This window comes from Oncorhynchus nerka, linkage group LG24 (genome assembly GCF_034236695.1).
Source record: "Oncorhynchus nerka isolate Pitt River linkage group LG24, Oner_Uvic_2.0, whole genome shotgun sequence".
Taxonomy (NCBI): domain Eukaryota; kingdom Metazoa; phylum Chordata; class Actinopteri; order Salmoniformes; family Salmonidae; genus Oncorhynchus; species Oncorhynchus nerka.
Genome location: NC_088419.1, coordinates 80,331,325 through 80,357,484, shown reverse-complemented (window position 1 = coordinate 80,357,484; position 26,160 = coordinate 80,331,325). Strand labels below are relative to the sequence as shown.

General features: G+C 42.4%; 2 protein-coding genes and 2 non-coding genes across 13 annotated transcripts; 1 reads left to right on the top strand and 3 right to left on the bottom strand.

The window, feature by feature from the left end:
• Positions 1–5,876: 5,876 nt before the first annotated feature.
• LOC115108632 (nuclear autoantigenic sperm protein-like) lies at positions 5,877–14,332 on the bottom strand. Of its 8 annotated transcripts, none has more exons than XM_029633189.2 (15): positions 14,153–14,332; positions 13,106–13,150; positions 12,852–12,965; positions 11,045–11,125; positions 10,823–10,932; positions 10,207–10,482; positions 9,695–9,744; positions 8,614–8,687; positions 8,430–8,503; positions 7,861–8,049; positions 7,377–7,543; positions 7,065–7,139; positions 6,845–6,919; positions 6,342–6,464; positions 5,877–6,048 (listed from the first exon to the last, which is right to left on the bottom strand). In XM_029633189.2, exons 1-15 carry the CDS (start codon positions 14,188–14,190, stop codon positions 6,016–6,018), a joined length of 1,524 nt encoding a protein of 507 aa, XP_029489049.1. In that variant the 5' UTR covers positions 14,191–14,332; the 3' UTR covers positions 5,877–6,015. The 8 variants fall into 8 exon arrangements, with proteins under 8 accessions (XP_029489049.1, XP_064865266.1, XP_064865265.1 ...); XM_065009194.1 differs by having other exon boundaries at positions 10,213–10,482; XM_065009193.1 differs by having other exon boundaries at positions 9,695–9,739; positions 10,208–10,482; positions 14,153–14,331.
• LOC115108801 (small nucleolar RNA SNORA16B/SNORA16A family) lies at positions 7,649–7,779 on the bottom strand. The gene has a single exon (XR_003860392.1). It is a non-coding gene; the product is annotated as a small nucleolar RNA SNORA16B/SNORA16A family (small nucleolar RNA).
• A 240-nt stretch (positions 14,333–14,572) lies between the features above and the next one.
• trnar-acg (transfer RNA arginine (anticodon ACG)) lies at positions 14,573–14,645 on the top strand. Its single transcript has one exon. It is a non-coding gene; the product is annotated as a tRNA-Arg (tRNA).
• A 394-nt stretch (positions 14,646–15,039) lies between these two features.
• On the bottom strand, positions 15,040–20,208 carry LOC115108631 (aldo-keto reductase family 1 member A1-B-like). Of its 3 annotated transcripts, none has more exons than XM_029633188.2 (9): positions 20,074–20,208; positions 19,015–19,116; positions 18,773–18,892; positions 18,286–18,437; positions 17,836–18,031; positions 17,089–17,288; positions 16,449–16,521; positions 16,116–16,202; positions 15,040–15,808 (listed from the first exon to the last, which is right to left on the bottom strand). In XM_029633188.2, the coding sequence occupies exons 2-9, from the start codon at positions 19,108–19,110 to the stop codon at positions 15,743–15,745; spliced, it is 990 nt and encodes a 329-aa protein (XP_029489048.1). In that variant the 5' UTR covers positions 19,111–19,116; positions 20,074–20,208; the 3' UTR covers positions 15,040–15,742. The 3 variants fall into 3 exon arrangements, with proteins under 3 accessions (XP_029489048.1, XP_029489047.1, XP_029489046.1); XM_029633187.2 differs by lacking the exon at positions 20,074–20,208 and adding an exon at positions 19,204–19,337 and having other exon boundaries at positions 18,773–18,862; XM_029633186.2 differs by lacking the exon at positions 20,074–20,208 and adding an exon at positions 19,204–19,336.
• Between the last annotated feature and the right edge of the window lie 5,952 nt (positions 20,209–26,160).

The following is a 26,160-nucleotide window of genomic DNA, read 5'->3' as shown; positions in this document are numbered from 1 at the left end:
AATCTGGCAGAGCACCATGACCGCCAGCTAGCAGAGATACAGGCCCACAACCACTTCCTGGAGCAACAGAGTGTGGGTAAGTAAGTTCCCGTAGACATAGAGAGTTTACACACCAATAAAATACATGTACACACAAATAAATACTGTAGATTGTATCTGATGCTGCTGTTCTCCCATGTAGAACACGGGCTAATATGGAGACAGATTGACACTATACAACACAGAGAAAAAAACAACACACACTATAGATACCGGTATGCAAAGCAAGCAACAGTGTGAGTAATTCAACACACTTTCACTTTGTGTGTGTTTGTCAGAGATAGTGAGGCAGCTTGGGGCCTGTCAGGGCAGCACGGCCCACCTGGAGACTATGCTGCTGGAGCTTAGGGACCAGATCACCACCCTGCAGCCGGGGTTAGTTGTAGCCACTAGAGAGCAGCAGAAGACACTCTCACAACAGGCCTGTGGAACAGGTCGCCGGTAGTCCCTCCCTATTTCAGTCCATGTACCTCAGTTTGGTGGCTAATGAGTTATATGTCTGTCAGAAAAATAAATATTATTCTGTGCTCTTCATAGGGTCAAAGAGGTTAGGTCTGACTCACACAGCCCTACCCAGCCTGAGGACACAAAGGGACATGTCAACTTTGACCTTATATCCTCTGTGGATGGCCCCCTCTCCGCCCAAATAAGGTACATGTGTCTTAGCGTACAGCTCTGATTAAACAGATGAATAGGTTACTTCATGGTAGAGATAGTACCACCTCTATGCAGAAGTATCAGCTATAGTGTGATCATCGATGCACCTGTGCCAGATTAGTAGCTCTTATGACATAAAAAAACATGTTTTTATTGTCACATACATGTGTTTTACAGTGTCAGCCGTAGTAGTAAAGCGTGCCTCTAGCAAAGTAGGGTTAAGTGCATTGCTCAAGGGCACATCAACAGATTTTTCACCTTATCGGCTCGAATATTCAAACCAGCAACCTTTCGGTTGCTGGCCCATCGCTCTAACTGCTAGGCTACCTGCCGTCTGACGTTAGCATGCAACACCAGTAATCAGTGCAGTAGGAGCAATGTATTACTATCCTGTTCCCTATCTGTATCTATGACTGTGTTTAACTGTGGCTGTGTGTGTTGGTATGGCAGAGCTCTGAGGCTGGCCTACATGCAGTCCGGTGGATCTGTTCCAGCCGTTCTGGCCCAGGTGCATGCCTGCAGGCTGAGGCCCACACTCTGGAGCAGCAGGCCCAACCTGGGGCTAAAACCAGCTGCAGGAGGAAGAGTGAGTGTCAGTCCTGCATGGTCTCTCATTGGGGTATGGAGGGTGTCACATTTGATGCTTTGTTTCCACCTTCAGTGATTTGTGTCTATTGATCATGTGTACATCTACAAGACCCTGCTAGGCAAAGCCCCGCCTTATCTCAGCTCACTGGTCACCATAGCAGCACCCACTCATAGCACGCGCTCCAGCAGGTATATCTCACTGGTCACCCCCAATTCCAATTCCTCCTTTGGTCGTCTTTCCTTCCAGTTCTCTGCTGCCCATGACTGGAACGAATTGCAAAAATCTCTGAAGCTGGAGACTCACATCTCCTTCACTAGCTTTAAGGAACCCTCTATCTATCTGTTAGTCACATGTCTGTGGAACCTGTTCAGTTTATGTCTCAGTTGTTGAATCTTGTTATGTTCATACAAATATTTACACATGTTCATTTTGCTGAAAATAAACGCAGTTGACAGTGGGAGGACGTTTCTTTTTTTTGCTGAGTTAAGCTCAAGTACAGGTACTACAGTTGAAGTCGGAAGTTTACATACACCTTAGCCAAATACTTTTAAACTCAGTTTTTCACAATTCCTGACATTTCATTCTAGTAAAAAATCCCTGTCTTAGGTCAGTTAGGATCACCACTTTATTGTAAAAATATGAAATGTCAGAATAATAGTAGAGAGAATTATTTATTTGAGATTTTATTTCTTTCATCACATTCCCAGTGGGTCAGAAGTTTACATTCACTCAATTAGTATTTGGTAGCATTGCCTTTAAATTGTTTAACTTGGGTCAAACATTTTGGGTAGCCTTCCACAAGCTTCTCACAATAAGTCGGGTGAATTTTGGCCCATTCCTCCTGACAGAACTGGTGTAACTGAGTCAGGTTTGTAGGCCTTATTGCTCGCACACGCTTTTTCAGTTATGCTCACACATTTTCTATATGATTGAAGTCAGGGCTTTGTGATGGCCAATCTAATACATTGACTTGACTTTGTTGTCCTTAAGCCATTTTGCCACAACTTTGGTAGTATGCTTGGGTCATTGTCCATTTGCGACCAAGCTTTAACTTCCTGACTGATGTCTTGAGATGTTGCTTCAATATATCCACATAATTGTCCTTCCTTATGTAACAATCTATTTTGTGAAGTGCACCAGTCCCTCCTGTAGCAAAGCAGCCCCACAACATGATGCTGCCACTCCCGTGCTTCACGGTTGGGATGGTGTTCTTCGGCTTGCAAGCCTAACCTCCTTTTTCCTCCAAACATAACGATAGTCATTATGGCCAAACAGTTCTATTTTTGTTTCATCAGACCAGAGGACATTTCTCCAAAAAGTACGATCTTTGTCCCCATGTGCAGTTGCAAACTGTAGTCGGGCTTTTTTATGGTGGTTTTGGAGCAGTGGCTTCTTCCTTGCTGAGCGGCCTTTCAGGTCATGTCAATATAGGACTTGTTTTACTATTGATATAGATACTTTAGTACCTATTTCCTCTAGCATCTTCACAAGGTCCTTTGCTGTTGTTCTGGGATTGATTTGCACTTTTCGCACCAAAGTACGTTCATCTCCAGGAGACAGAACGCATCTCTTTCCTGAGCGGTATGACAGCTGCGTTGTCCCATGGTGTTTATACTTGCGTACCATTGTTTGTACAAAAGAATGTGGTACTTTCAGGTGTTTGGAAATTGCTCCCAAGGATTAACCAGATTTGTGGAGGTTTCAAAAAAAAAATCTGAAGTCTTTGCTGATTTATTTTGTTTTTCCCATGATGCCAAGCAAAGAGGCACTGCGTTTGGAGGTAGGCCTTGAAATACATCCACAGGTACACCTCCAATTGACTCAAATGATGTCAATTAGCCTATCAGAAGTTTCTAAAGCCATGACATACTTTTCTGGAATTTTCCAAGCTGTTTAAAGGCAGTCAATTTAGTGTACGTAAACTTCTGACCCACTGGAATTGTGGTACAGTGAATTATAAGTGAAATAATCTGTCTGTAAACAATTGTTGGAAAAATTACTTGTCATGGACAAAGTAGACAGACTTGCCAAAACTATAGTTTGTTGACAAGAAATTTGTGGAGTGGTTGAAAAACAAGTTTTAATGACTCCAACCTAAGTGTATGTAAACTTCCAACTGTATCTAATTTAGCTGTAATCTCTAATACATTTTCACAACACACATTTCCAGTGAGATCAATCCCTTGCTTCTTGGAGGAAGAGGACATAGAGAAGTTTTGGGTGTCATTGTGGACAGGGTGAGGGAAGCACCTCAGGGAGGGAAGCCCCTGCACATTGACTCGGTACCGGTACCCCCTGTATTGCCTTGTTATTGTTATGTACATTTATTGTGTTACTTTTGATTGATTTGATATATATATATATTTTTTTTCTTGAAGTCTTGAACTGCATTGTTGGTGAAGGGCTTGTAAGTAAGCATTTCACTGTAAGGTCTACACCGGTTGTATTTGGCGCATATGACAAATAACATTTGATTTGAAGCATTTGACTGACAGGATACAGACATATGACTGAAAAGGCGAGCCAAAGACCAGGGAATTATGTGTGTGTGTGAGGGGTGTTAAATGTTGTACCTTGTGATGTGGGATTATAAATCTCTATGTGTTTGTCTCTATCAGTCTTCTGGGCAGACAGGGTATATGTCTATCTGTGAGGCAGGTTTGAGAACCTCAGACTTTGTTTTCCCTACTTGTTGCCTCTCACAGGTGTGTGGGGACTCAGGATTCCACAGCACGTTACTCCATAACATATGGTGACTTCATCTTTGGGGAATCCCTTTGAGCTGTATGGTGATGATGCTGTGGTCAGACTGCAAATCTACAGTGGAGATTAGGCACCACCACTCTTACCCCTGATTAGCCCCCTCTAAGGACTGCTTCCAGGTCAGCCTTCTCCAGCTGGTGTTCCTTTGATTTTATCGATCAATTATTACTATGTCTGGTAGACCATCTTTGGGCCTCTGTATCAGTTGTGTTCCTGTTTTGTGACAGGTGTCTGTGGATGGAGCCTTGGACCTGCCAGGGTTAGGCTATACCCTAGATCTCTGCTCCCTCAGCCCCGCTGGAGCCTTCTTCCATGGGTCCAGCTGGGTGGCCCAGGGTCCCCCAACACCCATCCTCCACCTACACCCCAGCAACAGCCTGACTGCAGCCCAATGGACAGACGGATTCAAGGTAGCAAGACTCATCTTTCTGGTAGGCTACTAATCACAGTCCTACTAGGGTTAGACTCTGGTCACATCCTTGAACTGCACTTTGCACATCACATCTGAGGACTGGGTGAGATGGGTACAATACTACTTAATGTTCATATGTTAGAGAACTTAACTTTTGCTCAATTCAACCCTGTCAGTACATAAGTTACTAAATTCTACTAACCAATTTTACTGAGATGAAGCAAAGCCAACCTATATTCTGAAAGCCCCCACAGCACTCAATCTGCTCCTATGAATGAACCTGCAGGGCTACCACCCTTTACTCTACACCTTAGAGACTGCTGCCCTATGGACATAATCAGTGAACACTAGTCACTTTAATGTTTACATACTGTATTCTAGTCTTTGAACACTAAATGTTTACATGCTGTTTTACCGACTTTATACAGTGCATTTGGACAGTATTCAGACCCTTTGACTTTTTCCACGTTATAGCCTTATTCTAAAATGGATTACATTTTTTTTTTAAATGTTCCTCATCTACACACAATACCCCATAATGACGAAGCGAAAACAGGTTTGACATTTTTGCAAATTTATGAATTTTAAAAAACAGAAATACCTTATACACGCAAGTATTCAGACCATTTGCTATGAGATTCGAAGTTGAGCTAAGGTGAATCCTGTTTTCATTGATCATATTTTTACAACTTGGAGTCCACCTGTGATAAATTCAATTGATTGGACATGATTTTGAAAGGCACACACCTGTCTATAAAAGGGTCCACAGTTGACAGTGCATATCAGAGCAAAAACCAAGCCATAAGGTCAAAGGAATTGTCTGTAGAGCTCCGAAACAGGATTGTGTCGAGGCACAGATCTGGGGAAGGGTACCAAAACATGTCTGCAACATTGAAGGTCCCCAAGAACACAGTGGACTCCATCTTTCTTAAATGGAAGAAGATTGGCCAAACTGAGTAATCGGGGGAGAAGGGTCTTGGTCAGAAAGGTGACCAAGAACCTGATGGTCATTCTGACAGAGCTCCTGAGTTCCTCTGTGGAGGTGTAAGAACCTTCCAGAAGGACAACCATCTCTGCAGCACTCCACCAGTCAGGCCTTTATGGTAGAGTGGCCAGACGGAAGGCACTCCCCAGTAACAGGCATGACAGCCCACTTGGAGTTTGCCAAAAGGCACCAAAACTCTCAGACCATGAGAAGGTCTGATGAAACCAAGATTCAACTCTTTGGCCTGAATGCCAAGCATCACATCTGGAGGAAACCAGGCACCATCCCTACAGTGAAGCATGGGGATGGCAGCATCATGCTTTGGGGATGTTTTTCAGCGGGAGAGACTTTACCCAGACAAATGATACCTACATATATTTTTTTAAAGTTCAAATTAAACTAACCAAAAGTAGAATTCTGGAGACAAGCGATAAAGATATGCAAAATTGAACTTTTATTACTACAAGTATACAAAAAAAAAATGTCAGCAAGTGAGAGAATGTTCATATTTACAGAAACAAGTGTTAGGGGACAGGCATGCTCTGCTGGCTGGATGATCAGGAAGTCAAATCACACAGAAGAGTCAGAGGACGGCTTGGCAGGCTATGGGAAAGGAAGAAAAATAATCAAACTGCATTAGTAGATCAGAAAGTTAAACGCCTGAACACCGCTTTAATCCAGAAACACCTACCATCCCTGTCAGGGGTCCATTAATACTGTTGAGATTATTCAGTTGGAGGATTTATGAAACCTGTACGAGTTTGTCATAGCACTCCGGTCTGTTCAAATGGGGGAAAAGAAAAAACTGCAGTCCCTTTCCTCAAGATACCACCAATACCAACTTCCTGCGCTGCACCCAACTCCACGGAGAATGAGTTATAAACCTATCAACTCGCCTCCTGTGCCCCTTTCTCCTGGACTTCGTTGCTGGCAGAGCCGGAGTCGCCGCTGCCATTAACTGTAGTTTCCTGCTTGTTCTTTTTAGCATCTGTGTCCTTTATGGGGCTCTCCATTTTCCTCTGTACAGGAACACAAACCAAAGTCAGGTTCTCAACATTACCTCCCTCACCTCTACTGTAACCTGCTCTGACATTGCCACACGATCACAAAGCCACTGCACCACAACCAAAATAACGCTCAAAAGGAGAGAGCGGCATGAAGGCAAAGAAACCACCATTGGGGCAGTGGTCACCCTCAGAACTAAGAGACCGCAAGAAATTCATGCAACATGAACATAGTATAGGGGGCATGGATTGATTGGACTTGAGTCTACTAGTCGCAGGCAGAGCACAGTAACCTGTAGACCAGGACATGATCAGCATCATCCAAACGTCACTGCCACCCCAGGCTGGGACTAGTAGTAAGTAGCAGAGTTAGCGGTCAGGCAGGAGCACCTCACCTTTTTCCTGACCAGATGGGAAATGTCTAATGCAGAGTTGGAGGACACACCACCAGCTGCTGACGTGACAGCGGTCTGAAACACAGGACAAGGGAATTGGTCATGAACATCAGCCTGCTTACTTAAGTAACTGACATAGGTCATTTGTTTCAGTTGGCACAAGGTTTCATTCCAGGTGCAAGAAACATTTAAGATGGACTTCAAAAAGAGACAAAATTACCTGACTGGCTTCAAATGCTGATGGTCCACTTTTTTCTGCTGAAGCTGGGAATGCAGATGAAGTAGAGGCCCCGGCCTGGAAGAGAGCATAAACCCACAGATTAATTGGAAAATCTAGCTGGATCCTCAACTTTCTCTTTAGAAGTCAAGTGGACTGGACTTCTTCCTTGATCAATAAATATTTACTAGAACTGCTATACCAAGTAATAGTCATTAGGACACATTTTAGATTAAAAGGAGCATTTCTTGGACAAGACCCTCCCCGTTTGACGACCAACACTGATCCTAGCCAGTATCCCACAGGTAGTCTCACCAGGGTCTGTTGTATGGCCACGGAGGCCGATCCTGCAGTCCTCTGACTCTCCTTGGCATCCTCCACCTTCTCAGCAATGTCAGGCAGCAGCAGCTTCAGCTCCTCCAGCTCAGTCTTCCCCTCCTCAGCACCATTCTCACCCTTGTCAAGCACCCCCTGGAGCATGGCTAGACACAGAAACAAGGTATGCAAATGACAAGTCAGAGATTGACATGTCATAGCTAGTGCTGTATCATGACTGCGCAGGTAGCTTTGAATCAAGTACAAAAAGTGAATGTCCTCACCCAAATTGTTGCTGATAAGATACAAGAAACCCAACAGCAACAGTCAGTAAAATATGCTTTTGGTTCATTAACCAACTCAGCTGGGATAGTAGGCCGAAGCGGATTCGATAAGGGGTAACATTGGACTAGCAACACATAGGTTGTGGGTTGAAACACTAAAGTCTAAGTCTGCTAAAAAGAACAAAATTTATCCATCTTACCCAGTCGGCCCTCAATGACCTTGACAGAGCTGCTGTAGTGCTGGATGGCCTGGCTGTACTGGCCTATGTAGCAGTAAGTCATTCCCAGCTGGTAGTGAGTCTCAGCCAGCAGACGGCTGTGGGGGGGCAGGTGCTTCAGCTGCAGGGCCAGGCAATCTTGGAAGTCCTCCACCGCTGCAGGGTAGTTACCTGGGAGAAGCAGCGCCAAGCTGAGTATGAAGTGACTACAAACATCTGTCATGTGGTGCAAGGATTTAAGACCAGAGGTAGAGCAGGGTTTCCTCACCCTGCTCCTCCAGTAACCACAACAGTAAACATTCACTGTAACCTGGACAAGCACACCTGATTCAACTAGTCACCAAGGTGTTTGTCCAGGGCTACAACAAAAACATGTACTGTTGGGGGGGGGGGGGGGGTACTCAGGGAACAGGGTCAGGAAACATGTAGAGGGAAGGGCAAGCTGATCTGAAATAGAGTCTGAAGTCAACATAACTACATGGCTGTGTTCAATAGGGCATGCTGTAGCAGAACATTTTAAAGACTCTACAAGGACCAGCACATTAACATACCAGATTCAGCGCCAACTTCTCCAAGCTTCAGATATGCCTGAGCTGCCATCAACTGGTCCGCCTCATTCTCCTTCCTGTTTGGATGAGGTGGTAAGGGGAAGCAGGTGAAAGTTAATCCATGGAAATCATGTACAATAAAAAGTTTGACAGACTTTTACAGGGAGCACGCGGAGGCAGAGTTTACCTTTTATAGATGACCTTGGCAACCTCCAGCATCTCCCAGGCCAGCTGCAGGTTACCTACTTCCTCTTCACTCTCCTACAAGATATGGGAAGAGTCAAACAAGGTTAGAACACTATACACACAAGTATGTGGACAACCCCTTCAATTAAGTAGATTCAGCTATTTTAGCCACCTTTCCAACAAGTCAGATTTCTGCCCTGCTAGAACTGCCCTAGTCAACTGGAAATGTCTAAGAGCAAGAAAGGCTGAGCTGTAAAGTGTTAAGCAACAAACTCAGAAAGGGACTCAAGTGCTGAAGAGTAGAAGTTGTCCATCGTAACGCACAGTTCCAAACTACCTCTGGAAACAACGTCAGCACAATAACGGTTGTTGGGAGCTTCAGGAAATGAGTTTCCATGGTCGAGCAGCCGCACACAAGCCTAAGATCAGCAGACGCTTGGCATTGCATGGTGGAGCAGTGGAAACTTGTTCTCTAGTGATGAATCACACTTCACCATCTGGCAGTCCAATGGACAAATCTGAGTTTAGCTGATGCCAGGAAAACACTACCTGCCCAAATGCATAGTGCCAACTGTAAAGTTAAATGGGGGAGGAAGAATGTCTGAAGCAGTTTATGGTCCGAGCTAGGCCCCTTAGTTCCAGCATACACTGACATTCAAGATGATTCTGTGCTTCCATATTTATTGGAACATTTTAGGGAAGGCCCTTTCTGTTTCAGCATGACAATGCCCCATGCACAAAGAGGTCCATCAAATAAATTGTAGGGATCGGTGTGGAAGAACTTGGTTGACCTGCACAGAGCCCTGACCTCAACCCAGTCAAATACCTTTGGGAGGAATTGGCACACCGACTGCAGCCAGGCCTAAATGCCCAACCTCACTAATGCTCGTGGCTGACTGGAAGCCAGTCCACACAGAAATGTTCCAACATCTAGTGGAAAGCCTTTCCAGAAGAGTAGAGGCTGTTATAGCAGCAAAGGGGGGGGAACAACTCCATATTAATAGAATGACGAGTAGGTGTCCACATACTTTAGGTCATGTAGTGAGTCTTCATAAATTCATTGTGACAAAGGGATATCTTACCTTGTCTTCAGCAGTGCCTTCCCCTTCATCATCATCATCATCATCATCATCTAAGGGTGGAGGCCAAAAGAACAGTAAGCCTAAGTTGCAGTTGTACGTGTCAGGAAAACCAATAACTGTACATAACCAGAGACTGAGGAAAAGCTTGTCTTTAGTAGTAATGGGACATCAGAAGTGCAACGGTGCCGTGTAAAACTTCAATTTGCCTAGTGGTTAGAGCATTGGACTAGTAACCGAAAGGTTGCAAGTTCAAATCCCCGAGCTGACAAGGTACAAAATCTGTCGTTCTGCCCTTGAACAGGCAGTTAACCCACTGTTCCTAGGCAGTCATTGAAAATAAGAATTTGTTCTTAACTGACTTGCCTAGTAAAATAAAGGTTAAAAAAAAGAGTTCATTTACAATCCCTTTACAGCCCTACTGTAGATTAAACAGCAATTGTGCAAAATCCACATTTAACGTCCTTCTGTCCCAATCCACGTGGTGCACCCAAACAGTCCTACATCAAGTCTACCTTCACCCTCTTCCTCAACTTCTTTCCCATTTCCATTCTGCTCTTCATTCTTCACACCTTCTGCTTTCCCTTCAGGAGTCTTCTCCACCCCAGTCACAGGAGGTTCCAAATGCTCGTTCCCATTCTTGACAGGAGACTTGGCAGCACCCTCAGCGGCACCCTCTTCCTCTGCTTCCATCTTCCCCTTTGGCTCAGTTGCCCCAGCTTCCCCATGAGTGGTTTCCTTCTCAGCCATTGCATCATAGACCTGCATTCGAAGCTCGTCCCTCGTTTCCTCTGAACCAGATGCATGAAACTGTGTTACATTGTTCACTAATATGCTATTAATGAGCGCATGTAAAAATGAATCTCCCTCTGCGCCCAGACCACGAATAGGTCCCCCACCACCCCCTCAGTGAAATGAGCAGACTGGTTTATGTGGCCCATTCCCTCTCAGATATAAGACTGCCATTAGAGGGCACCACCTTACCCATTGACCTATAATGCTAATGTCATAATGACACTTAACCTACCAATAAAACAAGCAAGTTTGGCACTGTACAAGTCAATTGTACCAGAGAAATGCAACAAGTAGCCGTGAACAAAATGGTGGTCAGGTTGAGAAGCTACTGCTCACCATCCAAGTTGTCAGCGCTCTCAAACTTTGAGTTCTCCTGCTTCTCCCCCTCTTCGGATGACTCCTCAGGGACTCCCTCCAGAGCGTCACCCAGGACAGTGTTCTCCATCCTGCACCACCACAAGCAGCCACTTAATTTGAATATACTTAACTCAGAGCATGGTGCTGGCAACAGCTGTTTAACTGCAAACTGAATACATGCAGTATCCTAATTCCACTTACCTGGCAAGCTCCAGCAGAGACTTCCCACACAGGAAGAAGGCCTCTCCACACTCATCTGCTGTGTCCCCATAGCGCTCAGCCCTGAGGGAGAAGGGAGTACAGCATTTACTGGCTGATCTTCAGCATTAGTCTGGATTTGCCTCCCTCCCCAGCAACTTTTGGTATGCCAACAAATGGTTGGGCCAGCATACATGACCTGATCAACTTTGATACACTGGTAAGAGACAATCCAATCATTTGTGAATTTCTCATACAACACCCCTCATTTTGACACAAACGTCTAGGAAGGCAGATTCAGACTGAATATAAACTCAGCAAAAAGGAAACGTCCCCTTTTCAGGACTGTCTTTCAAAGAATTCGTAAAAATCCAAATAACTTCAGATATTCGTAAAGGGTTTGAACAGTTTCCCATGCTTGTTCAATGAACCACAGGTGCCTGTTCATTAATTATGAAACCGTCGTTAAGCCACTAACAGCTTACAGAAATTAGGCAATTCAGGTCAGTTATGAAAACTTAGGACACGAAAGAGGCCTTTCTACTGACCTTGAAAAACACCAAAAGATAGATGCCCAGGGTCCCTGCGTGAACGTGCTGCAAGGAAGCATGTAGATGAGGCCAGGGCAATAAATTGCAATGTCCGTACTGTGAGACACCTAAGACAGCGCTACAGGGAGACAGGACAGACAGCCGATTGTCCTCGCAGTGGCAGACCACGTGTAACACCTGCACAGGATCGGTACAGCCGAACATCACCTGTGGGACAGGTACAGGATGGCAACAACTGCCCGAGTTACACCAGGAACGCACAATCCCTCTTATCAGTGCTCAGACTGTCCACAATAGGCTGGACTGAGGGCTTGTAGGACTATTTTAAGGCAGGTCCTCAGACATCAGCAACAACGTTGCCTATGGTCACAAACCCGTCGCTGGACCAGACAGGACTGGCAAAAAGTGTTCACTGACGAGTCACAGTATTGTTTCACCAGGGGTGATGGTCGGATTCGCGTTTATCGTTGAATGAATGAGCGTTACACCGAGGCCTGTACTCTGGAGCGGCATCGATTTGGAGGTGGAGGGGCTGTCATGGTCTGAGGCCGTGTGTCACAGCATAATTGGACTGAGCTTGTCGTCATTGCAGGCAATCTCAACGCTGTGCGTTACAGGGAAGACATCCTCCTCCCTTATGTGGTACCCTGCCTGTAGGCTCAGCCATACTGCTCGTTCTGTGTGTGATTTTCTGCAAGACTGGTATGTCAGCGAAGAGCCCAGATCTCAATCCCATTGAGCACATCTGTAACCTGTTGGAGCAGAGGGTGAGGGCTAGGGACATCCCCCACAGAAATGTCTGAGAACTTGCAGGTGCCTTGGTGGAAGAGTGGGGTAACATCTCACAGCAAAAACTGGCAAATCTGGTGCAGTCCATGAGATGCACAGCAGTACTTAATGCAGCTGGTGGCCACACCAGATACGGACTCACTTTTGAGCCCCCCTTTTGTTCAGGGACACATTCCATTTCTGTTATTCACATGTCTGTGGAACTTGTTCAGTTGTTGAATCTTGTTATGTTCATACAAATATTTACACTTTAAGGTTGTAGAAAATAAACTTAGTTGACAGTGAGAGGACTTTTTTTTTTTTGCTGAGTTTGTATCAATTGAGAGAATAGCAGAATTAACTTTAGGATGAGTTGTCCAGCAATGGGATCAGGTCAAGATAAAAATCCATTAACATCAAATCCACAATAAATGAGACTCATAACATTTCATATTCACAGTTAATCCAAGTCGTTTGGTCTCAGTACTCACAACATGCCACAAGCCTCCTGGAACACGTTGACTGCAGAAACTACGTCACCCATCACCAGATGCCTGTTCCCAACACCAATCAATTTCTTTGCCTCAGCCATCACGTCGACTGAACTGTGGTACACGTCGGACAACCAAAATAATATTTTTGTACTTCACTTAAACCTATTGCATGAAAAGTCCCTGTGGAGTGAACTCAAGAACAAGTCAAACTTCATAAAATCTGTATAAATTCAGGGAGTGCAGTTTCTCACCTGTCTGCTGCAACAGCACTTGAAGAGCAGGACTTTTCTTCCATGCTGAAACAAAGTGACATTAATGCAGTCAATTAGAGACGAACATAGTCTAGTCTAAATAACTTAAAACAAAAGTCCATTGTTAAAACCAGAGTTTTGCTTAGATGCCTGGTTTAAACCTTTTCCGACGCAAGGGCTGAAGGTACCCTTGGAGCAACAACCTCGTTCGTCTGTCGATAGACAGAAATCTCAGTATGGGTATGACAATTTTTCTATCGGATCGTCTTTAAAACCTGCTTCGAACGCAAGTGTTCCTCTCGGGAGTGCCGCCAGCTAGGTAACGAGTGTTGGCATAAGAAACAACTTATTTTTTGCAAGTTTACACCGACTTCACTTAAACGGCGTTTGCGTTCAAACACCCGAATAGCTAAAAAGTGGCCTTCGTAGTTTACGTTTAGGAAAGCTTTTTAAACTGTTCGTAGTTAGCTACCACAGGTCACCGCAGCTAGCACGTGCATTTGAGTATTTGTAGGTGAAATTGCTTCTTGCTTTGCTAGCCACCTACTTTTCTATGCAACTAACGTTAACAAGCAAAGATAATTATCTAACCAGTTCGGGCTAACGAACGTTGCTGGCTAAAGTAGGTAGTTAACTAATTAAAGCTGACGTTGGCCAAGAAAATGAACGTTTTGAAGTGCAACAAAACATCGCCAAATTCGAGTGAACTGTAGCTACTCTGTTAATGTAATGCAATTCGTATCCATGCGAACTAGCTAACCGTAAGACTACGCTAACGTTTCATCTGCGGCTAGCGCCAACCTTTGGGTTAAGTGTAACGTTACTTAGCAACGTTAGCTAGTTGGCCGCCACTGGCCGTGGAGCGGAACGTCTTACTATGGTGCATGGGAGCAATTTCTCCACAGATAACTGTTAATTAACGTTGACTAACAAGTTACCTGTAGTACACCACGGCTTAAAAACGCTGCTGTAGGCAAACAAACAGAACAAAGGCTAGATAACAAAGCAGAGATGGATAGGCGAAGGCGCACACACAAGTGGGCTCACCTTGCAGAGTTTGAAGCAGCTGCTGTTTCCTCAGGCATGTTAGTGAAGCGACTGAGACTATTTCGTGTAAATTAACACAGCTGTGTCCAGGAATATATCAGGTTTAGCGCCTGTTCATTCTTTCACTTTGTTGGCGCTTTTAAATACTGACACGGTGTAACGCTTCCGCTGAACTTTCAACTTGAATTTCACTGAACGCGGGAGATTACATTTAAAGGGGAACTACCATGATACAATGTAACATTATTAGAATCATTGCTTGATCGATCATCTGAAAGGCCATCCAACTAATCATCAATCAATCCATTGCATGTAGCCAACTTTGTTACTGGTAAATACCAGACGTCAATACATTTTAGAACCTGATAAAATATATTATGTGAAGAATATATATCGTTATTGAATTTTGCGTTCTACAGCGGGCTAGTGGCGCAATGGATAACGCGTCTGACTACGGATCAGAAGATTCTAGGTTCGACTCCTGGCTAGCTCGTTTCTTTTTCATGTCCCACATGCTCTTTAACTTCGTTTAGTTAGAAAATAATAATTGACTGGTAAACGTACAGACAGCACATACCATATATATATATATATATATATAGCAAGACCCAGCACAATAAAATAAGCATAAGCTAACATCGAAATGTTCTAAAAGTCAAGAATCCTGCTTTCATCCAAGAGGTCCAGGGATGTCTTCATGTCTGGGACATCAGAATGCCTGCTGCAGCTGTGTACTATATATATACATTTTTTAAATGTATTTTATATATGTGTAGTATACTTTATTTTTATAAGAAGCTACTCATGGACTTGCAAGTAGGAAATATCTCTTTATGTTGAGTCGGTTGTAAGCACTGGGCAGCAAGGTGATAGATGGGTTCAATATATTTAAAGTACAAAACATTTTTATTTTATTTAACTAGGCAAGTCAGTTTAAAACATAACACTGCATATCCATAAACATGTCACTTCAGTGCTTTTGTGCAGCCAGAGTCCAAAAGCAGGTCAGACAGAGTTGTTAAGACTGTTTCTGCATGTTAACTCTCCATTCATAGTTTTCCCTCCTGGTAAACAAGCATTGTAATTACCCCTCGTCACAAAAGCAAACAGGGCAGTAACAAACAAAAAAATATTATGAAGAACATGCTGTCCCAATACTCTCAAAAAGACCCCTTTTCTTGTCACCCCACGCCACCATGACCAATGATCTGAAAGGAGATCGATTTTCCACAACCTTCTTTCCCCTTAAGCCAGGGCTGCCAAACCCTCTTCCTGGAGAACTACTGTCCTGTAGGTTTTTAGTCCAACCCTAATTTAGCGGTTCTGATTCAGCAAGTTAAGGTCTTGTTGAGCAGCTAATTAGTAGCATCAGTTGTGTTAAATTAGGGTTGGACTGAAACCCCACAGGACTGTAGATCTCCAGGAAGAGTGTTGGGCAGCCCTGCCTTAAATGGCCCTCTTTTCCCTTATCAAATCAGTGGTTAGGAAGGAGGAAGACATTTAATGGAATTGGGACACAGCCTTGGAGGGGGTTGAGGAAGGGGAGTGAGTTCCCAAGGCACAAAATAGGGCAGCAGAGTGGGGAATTGCTCAATAGGGGTCACTGAAGGGGTAGTGTGGATGTCCTGCATCCCTGGGGACGGGCTTCCCATCAACCTGCAACAACAATTGAAAAAAGTTACAAGCTAGCCAGGAGTCAAACCTAGAATTGACTTATCCGCAATCCATTGCGCCACTAACCCACTGAAAACTTTATGGTGAAATGTCAAGAGAGACACTGCATTTTGTTTATTTTCTTCTACCAGCTGATAACATACCACAGATATAGTATCAGCTCACTATACCACATTTAACTATTGTTAGCTGGCCATCACACAACCCATAGAAATTCAATAACAATACTCTCTGGTCTCACTTCTGTTGTACACATATTTACCACTAGAAGAGCTCTAAATCCACTCACTGTGATAGTTGGTACAATGTAGCGCCAGCCTCTGTTCAATGCTGTTATACACTTCATCTCTTCCGCTTCAAGGGTAAAGTCAAAGACCTGAGGATGCACACACATTTAGATTAGGCGTACACTCAGTATACACTCAGTAGTCAAATAAATCATTATTACATGACTACATGATGGGACTTCTGCAAACAGTTTTATGAGATGGGTAGTAGTAGTAGTAGACTGAATTGTGCACCAATTTACAATTATAGATTGTCATCATACAATAGAATACTACAAAACCACAATACTTGTGAAGAAATAGGCTTAGATAACAAAAAAATACAAAATATCCACCTGAATATTCTCTTTGATCCGAAATTCTGTCACACTTTTAGGGATCGTCACTATTCCTCGCTGTGTCTGCCATCTAGCAAAGAGACAAGATGTGCATGGTTTAATTTGGAGAGAAAAATTGTCTACATGAAAATCAGGATCTGACCACTAGACCATATGACTGTTTGTTTTAGTAATTAATTTAATTCATTATTGTGCTAGGTGGGGAGGTCTTAATATATTTGGTATGTGCTGTGTATACTGGTACATTTATCCTGCCTACCTAAAGAGGAATTGGGAAATGATAGATAATAGTTACGAGCTAAACTGGAGTAGAACCTAGAATCTTCTGATCTGTAGTTAGACGCGTTATCCATTGCGTAACTAACGCGCTTATTGGCTAAAGGCAAGGTTTGTGTTCTTGTTTGTGTGTTTATTTTACACCCGTCTCACTGTACAGGCCCTGACGCGAGAGGATGTGTTCATCACTTCTCAGTTGTGGAACCTGCTGATAGGCTCATGGCAGAATATCAGCTTATATTCTGTACTTAATCAGTGTATTTCAGGTGTCTTTATTCCTGGCATTTGTATATGACATGGGGATGCTGGGTTATCATTGTGTAAAGAGTTCTAGGCTAGAACATTATAGAACATTACTCACCTAAGGATAATTTGTGCTGGGGACTTGTTGTACTTCTTGGCCAGGGTGTCGATTGCTGCTTCATCCAGGAGGACGGGCTCATCAGGATGCTTCCATGCCCGATCCGGTGACCCCAGTGGGCTGTACGCTGTAATCACCAGGCCTCTGTCCCGGCAGTGTCCCAGCAACTCCACCTGAGCCAGATAGGGATGGCTTTCCACCTGGAAAACAGAGAAACAAACAGTGGGCAGTGGGCTAGTGGTGCAATGGATGACTACGGATCCAAAGATCCTAGGTTTGACTCCTGGTAAACTTTTTCAATATTTATTAAACTGATCGTAAGGTAGGGAGGAATAATGTACACACAGCACATGCCACATATCAAGAACTCCCTACCTAGCAAAATAGCTCATAAACCAAACACTCATATGTTGTAGTATTTAACAGTCAACAAACACTTGCTGTATTTCTGACAGGGACACAAAGAGACAGTAGGTGGAGGGTTATATGCAAAGGATATTGGAAGATGGACAGTAGCCTGAGAGAAGACTGGTTGTGGCAGTGATGAAGAGACAAACATACAATCAAATACAACCACTTTCAGTAGGCTAGTGGCACAATGTATAACACGTCTGGCTACAGATCAGAAGATTCGAGGTTAGACTCATGGCTAGCTCAGAAGCTTTTTCAATCGTTGCCCAACTGATCTTTAGGTAGGTAGCAAGGAATAATGTACGCACAGTCAGCATAAGCCACATATCTCCTTACCTGAAGCACAGTGGGTTTGATGTTGGCTATGGAGAGAACGTCGTCTATCTGTTTGCTGTTGAAGTTGGACAGGCCGATAGCCCTGACCAGACCCTTTCCCACCAGCTTTTCCATGGCAGCCCAAGTCAGCTTGTAGTCGATGTCGTCGTACAGCAGGGTGCCGTCCTCCGACTTGGGGAAAGGAGCGTCACCTTGTCTGTGGGGAAGACAAGGGGAAGAGCAGGCATAATGTTAACTGTACTGTCATGATGACCCATGTACATGGTTTAAAAATTCAATAGGAGGACCATAGAGTTAGTTTAACTACACAGCCACTGTAACGTGAATAGATCATTCTGTCTGACAATTCTACACATTTATTTGCTGTAACATGTTCACGAATGCCAGTTATTATGCCTCTTTATAACAGAAGCAATGTTGAGTAGGCCAGATCCCATGGAGGCTACTCACTGGAAGGCGTAGGGCCAGTGGATGAGGTATAGATCCAGGTACTCCAGACTCAGCTCCTTCAGTGTCTTCAGCAGAGCGGACTCCACATCCTCCGGGTGATGCTGTGTGTTCCACAGCTTGGAGGTGATAAACACATCCTCTCGCCTCAAGGCCTGTATACAGAGACAGGTGTAAACAAAGACCACACAAACCGTTTGACCCATCATTGGTCCAGTAGTGCAATGGGTAATGTGTCTTTACTACAAATTTGAGGTTTGACTCATGGCTAGCTCGTAACTTATTTAAATCATTCACATGCCAAATATACTATCAAGACTTTGTCCAGCTAGCACAATAATAACAGACCGACTCTGTCCATCTCAGTATCTGCCAATGGAGTCTATAGCACTAAGCCTTAGATACCATGTTTATAGGGCTCTGGTCGAAAGTAGTGCACTAAATTAGGGACTAGGATGCCATCTGGGACGCAACCTTGGTGTTGACTTACTTTGTCAGGGCCAAGTGTCTCCTGCAGAGCTTCTCCGATCTCCACCTCGTTGCCATAGATGGCAGCACAGTCGATGTGACGGTAGCCAGCCTGCAAGGCCCAGATTACTGCCTGTTTAACCTGGAATACAGTCAACCCAACAAGACAACCACTGCTTACAAAACCCCAAACAGCAAGCTAATATTAATACTACACTGCAGATGAGTTAGGAGAAATATTTGATCAAAAAGATTAACACCTACCTTGCCAGGTTCACTCTTCCATGTTCCCAGCCCAAGGAGAGGCATCTTCCGCCCGGTGTTGAGAACTGCAAAGTCATTTTTACCTACCACTGCCATGTGTACCTGAAGACAGAGCAGAATCAAGATGTCAGTCAGGTAAAGCCTTTGTGATGTTCACATTGTGTATCTCAACATTGTGAAGTGGCTTACTCTTATTGTGTCCTTCAGATCACTGGTTTGCATTGCCTGTACGTCTATGGGCCTAACAGGCGAGATATATGTTGAAACTTTCAGCTTTTGGGGCCTCCTGTCTACTAGCACACTCCACTAAGCCTCCTGCCCCTGGCTCATATGAACTGCTGCTGACTATCACATGACTTCCTTCCTGACCAAAGCATGGGTGGAAATTCGCGTTTCTGTGTCAACAGCTGCACGAGACCTGACCACACCTGGACCCTACTACTGTACTCTTTCTCGGCTAATAGTATTGATACCATTTTCAACTAAATCAAACTGTCATTGTGAAATGTCATACAATAACAATAGTTTCATTACCATGGCCAGTAGAAATATCGAATCTGATCAATAATCACGATGCGCAATCTGGAGCAGAAACCGGCTGCGGTCAGACCAAAGCATGTCTGCAATCTATTGGTAATAAACGAGGTAGGGTGGACAAAGATAGAAATGTTCCTGTCTGTCAGAGGTGCAATGCCAGATATCAGTTAGATAATGCACAAAGGCAATATTCCAGAATATTGACATTTCATCGATAAATAATCTTTCATGCATGCTTGAAGAAGCTAGCGATACGAATGTAATTCAGTGCTATGATGATCTCGATGTCACTTACGTATCATTTCCTCTACATTATTATTGGCGATTTAACGTTATCCTTTCATTTTTTGATAGTCAATTCACCTGCCTTATGCAACATATACGATTGAGAATCTGATCCAAGTAGATGTTATGTGCTGCATATTCACCCAGTCAGTGGACCCTAATTGAAATGAAACCAACAAAATACACACACTGTCGTACAAAACGTCTAGCAGCTGTATTCATAAACATCCCACTTACTAGTATCAAATCTGCAAAAAAAAAAAAAAACTCTCTTCTTCAAAGCCCTGGCCACAAATAGTCCAATTTTAGCTGTTCAACAAAATCAGACTTCATTTTGCCGATATTTCCGTTTCCAGGGTTTGATTCAAGAGGGCTGTCACCATAGAGCTATATAGACTACTCATAATGGATATTTAAGAAATAACGCCAGAGGGGTGTGATATATGGCCAGTATACCACTGCTAAGGGCTGTTCTTATGCACGCAACATGGTGTGCCTGGATACAGCCATATACCACAAACCCCTGAGGTGCCTTATAGCTATTATAAACTGGTTACCAATGTATGTAATTAGAACTGTGAAACAAATGTTTTGTCATACCAGTGCTATGCAGTCTGATATACCATGGCTTTCAGCCAATCAGCATTCAGGGCTCGAACCAACCAGTTTATAAAGCCCATTTTAACATGGACATTGACATTGTGGGCTTCCACCATACTTCTGCCATTTTAAAGTAGTAAAAGTAGTCAACTGGGTGGTGATCACTTTTGTATATAAACTCCAGATTTCTGATGCTATGCATTGGCCATTAAGAGGCTTTGATGCCACTGTAAAGCCATATTGGCACTCCCAAGTAGGAGCAGTCCACCATATGAATGAGCGACAGTACCATTAGTAATCTCTAAACAAATTAGTTTTCAGATGTATATTTAAAAAATATAATTATTTTATTTGTATGTTTAGCTCACATGATATAATTTCAAAGTATGCATTAATGTGTCTGTAATAGAATAAATGTCGTAAAAACAAATGTAGACATTAATAAATGCATTTTCTATAGCTTCCAAAATGTTTTTTACAACAGTGAGGCAGTGCCAAGATGGAGGCATTTATTGGTGGGGATTCCTATGGGCTGTAGCCTCAATGGCACTGCCTGTGCGATCACAGATATAAAGATGAGTCCTCTATATATCTCTATGGCTATCACAGTCCGTTCAAAAGGGCTTCATTTTTCTGTGCAAGAAACCATCTAGATTTAACAACTGATTTATATATACACTAGATTACCTTTTGGGGGCACTGTGTTGAAGCCAACGCGCCTCCATCTTGGCACTCCCTCACCATAGAAAAACATATTTTGGAAGCTATAGAAATGTATTTATTAATGTCTACATTCGTGTTGGCCACCTTTATTCTATTACATACATCTTAATGCATAATTTGAAATTATATTATGTGAGCTAAAAAAATAAAACAATTATTATCCTTTAAGTATAATACTTAAATATATGTCATTTTTTTCCTTGTAACATTTAATTGAAATACTGTAGAATTCCATTCATTCATATGGAGGACTGCTCCAACCACTGCTTGGTTTTAAACTAATTGGTATGACAAAACATTTGTTTTTACTGTTCTAATTACATTGGTAACCAGTTTATAATAGCAATATTTTACCCCCAATTTTGTGATTACAATCTTGTGTCATCGCTACAATGGGCTCGGGAGAGGCGAAGGTTTAGCCAACCCGAAACATGACCCGCCAAAACACGCCCGCTTAACCCAGAAGCCAGCTGCACCAATGTCGGAGGAAACACTCTTCAACTGATGACTGTGGTCAGCCAGCAGGCTTCCGGCCCTCCACAAGGAGTCGCTAGAGAGCAGTGAGCCAAGTAAAGCCCCGCCGGCCAAACCCTCCCCTACCCCATACGACGCTGGGCCAATTGTGCGCCGCCCTATGGGTTGTGACATAGCCTGGGATCAAACCCAGGTCTGTAGACCGCTGCGCCACTCGGGAGGCCCCAAATCAAATGAGATTTTAAAGCTAGCTTTGAGTTAGCTTGCTTAAAGGGATTGTTCACTTAAATTACAAAATATAATTGATTTCCTTACCCTGTACACAGTCTATGGACAAGGACAAGCTATGACAGCAAGCCATGCTTTGGTTTAGTTTCCCTGACAATGTTTTAGCATTTTTTACACAATTCCCATTCAAGTCATGCTACCTACAGAGCCTTCGGAAAGTATTCAGACCCCTTGACTTTTTCCACATTTGATTACATTTACATTACAGCCTTTTTCTAAAATTGCTTAAAACATTTTTTTGCTCTCATCAATCTACACACAATACCCCATAATGACCAAGCAAAAACAGGTTTTTAGAATTTTTAGCTACTTTAATAAAAAAAACTTTAAAAAACTATGACACTTACATACAGTGGGGCAAAAAAGTATTTAGTCAGCCACCAATTGTGCAAGTTCTCCCACTTAAAAAGATGAGATAGGCCTGTAATTTTCATCATAGGTACACTTCAACTATGACAGAATAATGATGTTTTTTGAATAATGTACGGGACTAGTAGGCTATTATCAAAGGATCTTGGATTTAGTAGAAAAATTGTAGTCTCCATTTAAAAATGACCGACATGGCAGATTTGGACGGGATTTAAATTACGGATATGGCGATTTTTTAAATCTTTTTTTATCATGCACATAATTACATAACTATCTCCAAGGTAAAACAAATCCTGTGCAAATAGGGTTTATGCAACATTTATTTTCTGAACACAGTGGCTGCTGCGTTGGTGCTATGATTGGTGGCGTGTCGCATCTCAGAACGGTGGGAAGTTGTAAGTGGCTGAGACTTGTCACTGATTTACTGTTAAGGTGACAACATTCAGGAAACGTTTAACGGTGTTAACCAGGGACTTTCCAGTTCCAGCCTGCAACTGGAAAGTCCCCAAAATATCCGCGGAACTAGTTTATCCTGCTTGGAAAGTCCAGACCGGCCGCGCAATGATTTAAGAAAGGATAGGGATTGTGTTTCTGTGACTAAGACTAGCGCAAGCCCTCAATATCATTCCGCTATGTGTGGGTGGGTATACCTGTTCTATAAAAGATACAGAACTCACAGACGATAGGATAGGATATGTTCGTTGGTTTGCTCTTCGACAAAGGACCTGGCTTTTTGGGGGATTCCAATGGAGATTGATTTGAATGCTAGACTTGGTATTCAATGGCTGCACATATTTTGGAACATAATTTAATATTGTGCCTAGGCTATTGGAGGCTGTTCGTGGTAGGTTGCGTTTGTGTAGGCCATTCATGGATAGAGATCATTTGTAACAATTTATTTTGTACTGTACTGAATGTGCGATAGACTACATTAGACTAGCCATATCTATTGACTAAAAGAGATGACGTTTCACAATGTCAGTATTTATCGAGCATTGTAATACAAAGAGTCATTCTGGTTGTAAAACGTATGCTCTTTTAGTCAATAGATACGGCTATTAGACCTAATATAAGACATACTAGACTAAGAACAACAAATAACATCTTATAATTGTGAGACCTAATATTGGAACTACAAGGCTAGTGAGACCTAATATTGGAACTACAAGGCTAGTTACAACAAATAACGTCTTATTATGATTGTGGAAACGTAGACAAGCCTATTATTATTATTATTATAATAATAAGACATGGCTATTCCCAGCCCTTTGTTTGCCCACGGACCCAAATGACTTATTAATTCATGTATTTTAAAGTAATGTTTAGGCATATAATTATTTAATTATCACCTATTTTTCTCCAAGGATACCCTACATTTTCCTCCTAAAATAATGCATAGTCCGATAGTTTTTGAGTGTGCTTTGAGTCTTGACTGTGCTAATGTCTAAATTAGTCTCACTAATATTCTTCCTATGTCGAAATAGGCTACATTTAGTTGACAGAAATCTCATGTCACCGTTGCCTTCATGTGGTTGCTGTTAATATTAATTGTCAAATTCAAAAAATACATTTTGAAGAGGCATGCAGGCGAATGTTAAGAGCATGGGTATTTAATTATTACCCTACGAGGTATCTACTGCTGGGTTTTTTTACGTGATAAAACACACCTGGTATCCCGTGTCTATATCAGTCTCTGAACTGAAGAATTTTAAAAAGCAGTGGAACTGGCTTCGAACTCCAGATTATAATTTGAGGGGTCTAGACGATGAAGTAAAATTGCCTAATTTCCATGATATTTGAGCCATTTTTTCGAAACTAAAATCTCCCACCCCAAGGAAAGCGCCTGACACTGCTATGCTTTATCTTGGCCAGGTCGCAGTTGCAAATGAGAACTTGTTCTCAACTAGCCTACCTGGTTAAATAAAGGTGAAATAAAATTAAAAATAAACATGCAGGTTTACACCTACAATAGCGTAAGCCTACTATATCAATTGTCAAATTGTTTTACTGTCTGGAAGAGACAGACACAGCTAGGGGAATGTCCAGATTATGGAGCCAGGTGCTTTCCAGGAGATTGAGCAATTCATTAAATCAAAACATGACAAAATCCCCCACCCCATGGAAAGCACCTAACATTCAGGGTACAGTTACCATATCCTCTGATTCAGAGGGGTTAGGTTGAATGCAGGAGACTACAAATGCAACCCAGTCAACATGCATAAAACACAAACATTAAACCCAGATTTGTAGACGAATTTGAACTCACCTTTTTCAAAAATTTGCATGGTATTTCTGTTTGATATTTTTCAAATAAATGTTGCTTAAATTGTAATCATAATATTTCTTCTGTTTTGTCATAATCTGCATTGTTTTGTTTTTAAATGCTAATTAGAATAGCACATTTGGGATGTAATTGTTTGTGTTAAAGGTGCCAAAAAATAAAGATGATTATTATTTATATTATTATTACTATGCAAATTGACAAAGCTCAAAGCATAATCATAACATATGTAATATGTACTATGCAAGTAACTATTTGGCTGTACCGTTTACACTTTCTGTAGAGACCATCCATTTAGCAAGACTTAGCAAAATATTGCTATATAAAATGAATATTTATATGTGTGGTCATAACATGATTTTGTGACATGCCACAACAATATGTGACCGTATCAAGTGTCCACCACATACATATATGGCGCATGCACCTGTTTATGTACTGTACATGTTCACCTCACGCAGGTTTCAACTCAGGTTGCATGGCCTTAACTTATGTATGAGATACAACAACAAAAATAATACAATTGTGCCATCTGGTTTAATATAAGGCATTTGAAATTATTTATACTCACTCAAGTATGACAATTTAGTACTTTTTCCACCACTGGGTGTGGCTGGGGGTTATAGCATTTATTTCACATTACCCATCAATTTAGACAAGTGTGTCTGGGTAAGTGTCATCTAATATTTATAACATTTTTATCTGGACACTTTCTGTTTACCTGGAATTGTTCCTTATTGTAGGCTACTACCACTTTTAATCTTTATCTTTACTACACTACTCACTGTTTAGTACGTGTCATGACTTCCGCCTTCCTCCTTGTTTGGGTGGCGTTCGGCGGTCGACGTCACCGGCCTTCTAGCCATCGCCAATCCACTTTTCATTTTCCATTTGTTTTGTCTTTGTCTTACACACCTGGTTTCAATCCCCCAATTACTTGTTCATTATTTAACCCTCTGTTCCCCATGTTTGTTTGTGAGTAATTGTTTATTGTATTGTGGTCCGTATTTGTGGCCTTGTATTTATACGACGTGTATTGTGATATATTTTAGTAAAATTTGCTTTCATTACTCATATCTGCTGTCCTGCCTGACTCATCTCACCAGCTACACACAGATGCTTTACTACATGACCTCACTTGTGAATCATTAAAGAGATGGGTGGGGATGGCTTAAGAGGGTGTGAACAATGCTGAATGTGTGTAAACAAAGGAAAGCTCTCCAGTAGGTACCAAAACTTTCAAAGGCCCATTTCTCAAAAGTGAGTTTACAAGTTAATCAACTTTCAAAGCAGAATTACTTTCCCATTGTTCCTCAATAATGTAGTGTATGATATGCCAATTTGTAGCTCTGAGTCTCTGCTTTTATTCAATGTAAAAAACACAATTTCAAATTTTGCTACATAAGACCGATTTGAGCTGGTCAGTCACATTTGTCTTATTCTTTTTTCTCATTTTTTTTGTTGATACATTGTTATTGATTATTGCATTGTTGGGTTTTGAGTTTGCAAGAAGGGCATTTAGCTGTACTTGTGCATATGACATTAAAACTTGAAACGTGAAAATGTAGCTTGCCATTTTCTTTTTTCCA